Source organism: Myripristis murdjan, chromosome 22, assembly GCF_902150065.1.
Source record: "Myripristis murdjan chromosome 22, fMyrMur1.1, whole genome shotgun sequence".
In the NCBI taxonomy this organism is placed as follows: Eukaryota; Metazoa; Chordata; class Actinopteri; order Holocentriformes; family Holocentridae; genus Myripristis; species Myripristis murdjan.
In genome coordinates this window covers 17478418-17484230 of record NC_044001.1, presented here as the reverse complement: position 1 = coordinate 17484230, position 5813 = coordinate 17478418, and the positions used below count along the sequence as shown (strand labels likewise).

The 5813-nt window shown below is 39.3% G+C and overlaps 2 protein-coding genes across 3 annotated transcripts in view; both read left to right on the top strand.

Moving 5' to 3' along the window:
• Positions 1–5813, top strand: part of LOC115354312 (inositol-tetrakisphosphate 1-kinase-like) — a 578973-nt gene that overhangs the window by 428880 nt on the left and 144280 nt on the right. The window lies entirely within an intron of this gene.
• Positions 16–5280, top strand: atxn3 (ataxin 3). Of its 2 annotated transcripts, none has more exons than XM_030044659.1 (11): positions 16–336; positions 804–968; positions 1048–1092; positions 1197–1282; positions 1430–1496; positions 1586–1673; positions 1754–1889; positions 2018–2187; positions 3095–3242; positions 3351–3421; positions 3528–5280. In XM_030044659.1, exons 1-11 carry the CDS (start codon positions 313–315, stop codon positions 3578–3580), a joined length of 1053 nt encoding a protein of 350 aa, XP_029900519.1. In that variant the 5' UTR covers positions 16–312; the 3' UTR covers positions 3581–5280. The 2 variants fall into 2 exon arrangements, with proteins under 2 accessions (XP_029900519.1, XP_029900521.1); XM_030044661.1 differs by lacking the exon at positions 16–336 and adding an exon at positions 391–730.

Below are 5813 nucleotides of genomic sequence, written 5' to 3'. Positions count from 1 at the left end.
ATTCCATCTGCCGTAAAGGAAGTGTCGCTAACAGACTGCTCTCCTCGCAGTCGAAACCTTTTGCGACGCCCTTTGTAATCAACAGAATTCACTCATAAATGTGCTAAAGTGATTTTCCCTGTGATATCGGGCTATGAAAAAAACTTGACACTTTTTTCAGGAAGGTTGCACGGTTTTTGCCAATTTCAAAGTGCGTCGAAGAGACGTAGTTTGTAAACACGAGCGGCGGCCACAGCTGCGAGCTGATTGGCTGCTGACGGTGAACCGAGCAGGGTTGAGGGTCAGAGTTGACTGCTTGACAGAAACCCAAATATGGAGTCCATATTTCATGAGAAAGTAAGTTCATACAGTGTATTTGAAATGTTTAAACATCGAAATGGTTCGCGTTTGTGCCCGCAGCGTCAGACTTTGGGCCGGCAGTGTGTGTGACTGCGCTAACAGGCCGGTGTGAGCGAGTTTTACGACATTTGGCAGTGTTGTTGTGGAGCAGACAGCTAATGCTAACTGCACCTGCTAGCACAAGAATATGAAAAGTTTCTCCTCGGCTAGCAATAACCATTCAAATCAGCTTTATCTCAATGGCTGGCATGTGGCTTTGTCGTGTTAGGTGGCGAGTGAGCTTGAAAACTAATGTTTGATGATAAGAAAGCCAGCTAACACACCTGGTGCCTATTAATCCGTCATAGTGTCACGGTAAACCCACAGGCAAGACGCTAACCAGCCTGTTAAGGTAATGTGTTTGTTTGTTATGGGACAGTGACTGTTATTTGGGCTGGTGGTAACTCCTAATTATCTAATTATAGCAAGAGGGCTCTCTTTGCGCCCAGCATTGTCTCAACAACCTATTGCAAGGGGAGTATTTCACTCCGGTGGACCTGTCCTCAATTGCTCATCAGCTTGATGAAGAGGAAAGGATGAGGATGGCAGAAGGAGGTATGGCCAGTGAGGAATACAGGACCTTCTTACAGGTGAGGTGATGCGTACTGGGGTTGTTGGTTGTGATAGTTTCCTTATACGCCTGTTAATGTCCTTTGAATGTCCTCGCAGCAACCATCTGGAAACATGGATGACAGTGGTTTCTTTTCGATACAAGTGAGTTTTTAGACATGCACTTTTCATATTGTTACTCAGTTACACAACAGTAATCATTATGAGACAAGTATGTCTTTCCCTCCTTTGTTACATACAACTTGCAGGTTATTAGCAATGCTCTGGGAGTGTGGGGCTTGGAGCTAATCCTCTTCAATAGCCGGGAGTACCAGAGTCTAATGATAAATCCAATGTAAGGTTTCTCTGTCATTAAGTCATCATGTGAAGTGTTAATCAAGCTATATTCACAGAAATGCTTTGCAATTTAGGCCAAGATATATGGTCAGAACTCCTGTGCCTCTCTTCTAATATTCTGCCTACATTTCTACATTTCATTTAGAAACGAGAAGGCCTTTATTTGCAACTACAAGGAGCATTGGTTCACAATACGTAAACTCGGACAGCAGGTATGTGTTATAGATGGCTCTGTATGTCTTCCATAGCAGCTCGTGAATGAGAACTGCTTCACAAAAAAATGATATATTTTTTGTTGCAGTGGTTTAACCTGAATTCACTGTTGACCGGACCAGAGTTGATATCAGACACCTATCTAGCACTCTTCCTTGCACAGTTACAACAGGAAGGTAATGTCGAATTCACTTGGACTGAAGGTATGCTCACATGTCGACATGCAGAGAAGATGACAAAAGTTGTCCTTGTGCAGGTTATTCTATATTTGTCATCCGAGGAAACCTCCCAGAGTGTGAAGCAGAGCAGATTCTCAGGATCATGAGGGTGCAGCAGGAGCAGCGGCCTAGGCTTATTGGAGAGGATGAAGCCCAGTCAAGTAGTGGCCAAGGGTATGAATGTGCAGACTGAATGGAAGATGTGAATTTTACCATAGATTAAACTTCAGGTTGTTTCAAATAAACTTTGTTTTGGTTGAGGTTTTGTTTTGAAATGATTTCTTTGTACCTACTCTGAGCAGCAGACCACCTGCTCTTGGTCAGCCAGAGATGATGGGCCTGGGTCTGGAGGATGACGGTGTAGATGAAGATGAGGAGGAGCTGAGGAGGGCCCTTGCGCTCAGTAGACAGGACATGGATGTGGAAGATGAAGAGGCTGACCTACGTAGGGCCATACAGCTCAGCATGCAGGGTAAGGGATGAGTCATCCAGAGGGTTTTAAATTCCTCGACTGTATACTTGCTGTGCGCTAAAAAAAGAGGAGCACTTCAGGCATCCACACTACAACCACAAGTGCTCTTGGATGTCGTTGGCAAAAACAAAGAAGGAGGAACAGTGATGAGCTCATACTGCAGGTGTAAAATGAAAAACAGCTATGTATGTCTGCAAATTGCATACTTCATGGTGTGTGTTTGATCGTATGTTCACCCCATTACTAAAGGCCTTTTCATTTTTGCAAAACCCACAAGTGTCTGATACTGGATTTTATATCACAGTTCACTCTTATATGGTTATAACTGCATTTCCCTCATTATATACTTATTGTGTTTTGGGTTTGTATTTAATCCAGAGAATTTGCTCCATGTCATATTTTTGTGTATACTACATATCAATGAGAAAACTGATGCTGATAATCTTAAATAGAAAAAAGAACTGTCACAATATTTTATTTTATTCAATTGTATTAATTTATTCATTTATTTGATTTTTACCTGGTATATCAGTGATTCTAGCTAAGCAAGACATTCCCAGGTTTTTCAGATTATTTGCAATGGGAAAATAAATATAAGATCATAAAACCAACAAGGAATTCAAGGTTGTCAAAAATAATTATCTACAATTATCTACACTGTAACTGCTTTTTGCCCGAGTTATTGCAAATTGCAATCCTAGGTCTGATTTTTTTTTCACAACTTTATGCAGTATTCCAATGTCACAAAAGCACATTTCATTTTAGAGAGCAGTAAATGTTTTTTTGTTTAGCTTTGTTTTTTTTTGTTTTGTTTTGTTTTTTTTTATTAATATGTTACTATCATTTTGTATTTTTCAAGTAACGTTAGCAGATTACACTGAATAGTGGGTCTTTTTTGATTTTACAGGATCAGTGATGAGTAACAAGCCCTCAGAGTCCAAAGTGGGAAATGTAAAGAGTAGCAGCCAGGCAGCAGGAAGTGCTGCTGGAGAGGCACAGACTGAGACTCTCACAGCCGAAGAACTGCGGAGGAGGAGACAAGCGTACTTTGATCGGTAAGTTAAACTGCATGATTAATAACACAAGATGTCATTAAGCCTGTCAAGGATGTGAAAAATGGCTTCATAGATTTCAGTCCCAAATCTCCATGGTTGTGTATTCAGGCAGTCACAGCAGCAGCAAGTCCAACCCAGCATTCCTCAACAAGCAGACAGTAAATCCACGGGTGGCTCAGGTAACAAAGCTGATACCATTTTCTTTCATGCTGATGTAATTCACATTTTTATTAAATAGGCCATCTGAGTTTGAAAGACACCAAATTAATCTCTTACATGTTCTAGGATCAAAGAGCAGCGGTTCTGAAGAGGGCCCACAACACAAGCCCAGTCAGTGAAGCGGAGAAAGGTCTTTCCAATGGGCTACGTCGTTTACCAGCTGCCTGGATTGGCAACCCCACCAAGGGGTAGCTTTACTCCTTCCTCTAACCTTTTGCACATGCGAACATAAGGCCAGCCAGAAGGCTGACACATTTCCCCTGGGTAGTTCGCTGACAGGCTATAGAGAAGAGAATATCGACAAAGAAAAAGCAACAGTTAGTTTAATCTAACTCTGAACTGGCACTGAGGCTGGGAAAAAAGTGAATACAGAGCTCCTGATGCAGTTAATCCAAGTCTGTAATGGCCTTTTTACCATAGCGCCTTGTATTTCTAATTTATAATGCTTTTTTATCCTTATTTGTTTTTCTCTGGAAGAGATGGAAAGGTATCTCCGGCATACAGTGGGTGTGTTTGGTTGTTTGGGATGGAAGCCTGCAGCGATGGGTGCTCTGTGGAAGCCATAAGGGACCACTGGTTAGACCACAAATAGAAGTTTGATAGTGAGCGGCAGAGTCTCCTACCTTTGATTGTATTTGGGTTTGTAGGTCATAAGATGTGATCCTGACCCACTTCTCACCTCTCCCCACACCACCAGAATATTCATTGTAGTTTTGAAGTAATTTGTTGTTGCAATCTATTTGAATATCTTTCAGCCAGCATTAAATGTGTGGGTCACTTTATCCTGACATTACCGATAACCTTTTCTGTCTGTTACAGTGAACTTAAAAGGTATCTAAACAACAGCACATTTTCAATTGTGTCTCCGTTACCACCTCTGAGTGTACAAATAAACACTGAATGTGAGATTAAAGTATATACAGATTAAAGTACTTAATTTATCGGCATTTCCATCTATTGTGATCAAACGGTGAAGAAAATAACTGTGGCACTATTTGTACGTGTTGATGCTAAAAGGATTTTGGCAGATAAAATACATAATTTTATATGTTGTCCAAAATTCATGACATCCAATGATGAATGAAGTTGGCAATCCATAAACTCTGTTAAACCACTGCTGACAGATAAAAATTTGTGACAAGTGTGTGATAAGTGACATACAAGTTATCTATGTATTCCTGTATAACTTATCAGGAACTTAAAGCAGATTTTTATCCATGTTACACAGCATGTACACCAGGTTTTAAAGTGCAGTCTGTTTCTGGACACATTGTGCTGATTAGGAAAAATGCATGTGAATGCAAGGTGTACATGAGGGTAGAGGAATTTGCGCTAAGGATTCATTACTGACTTAAAGAAGCCCAAAAATAATCTTTTGAGAGAATGTTGGTGTGGATTGCAGAAATCTCTTAAGTCCCTGGCTAATTGATGTCATCCAGAAATAAATTAATTTCCTACCATTTTTATTTGACAAAATACTTACAGCACTTTGAAATGAGGATGCCATGCTGAAACTGTTGCGAATCTTCATCAAACATGGAGGCAGAATACCTTTTAAATTCAGTCTAGCTGTACTTTAAAAGTAATTGTGTCATTTAAAATCTACCAGTAAGAGGATAAAGACATCAAAAATGTGTCATCATGCATCTGCTTCTGACAGTTCAATGTTTTGTTTTGTTTTTTCATTTCATTCTGACCATGACTTGTTTTACATTTTTGTTAATTTGTCCTACCGACTTCATTTTGGTTCTGTGAAGTACAGTTTGCATTGGGACTACATTATTTGGAACAAATATGAAAATACAGCGTCAAAACAATCGATAATGTGTACAGGTATTGTTTTTCCCTGGAATGAATCATTAATACAAACCATTCAAAGTCCAATGTGGATTTATTGTCCTCAAAACAAAATCCTCCACAGAAATAGGGAGATAACTGGATATTGTGTAAAGTGGTCCACTTCCAGGTTGATTCCATGATTTCATTTTTTTTTTTTTCTTGGTTATGACATTTTCGTTGGATTCATTAGGCTTTTTTTTTTTTTTTTTTTTAAACTGCACCTGTGAAACATTATAAAGTATTGGTAGTTGGGTTTTATATGATTACATTGTTTTCACTCACTTCTTTACATTCTTAAATAAGTACTAAATAATCATTTTTGTTATACTTAAATACTTTGTTATTGCACCACATACTTTCATTTAGTGTAGTTTTCCCAGGATTAAAGTGACATTCACTCCTACTGAAGTTTCTTGTGTCATTTCTTACAATATTTCTTTTAGGTCTCATCAGAAATTTGATCCATGAAGGTGAGGCCTTGAATGTTACAAAAACAGAGCTAAATCCATTAAG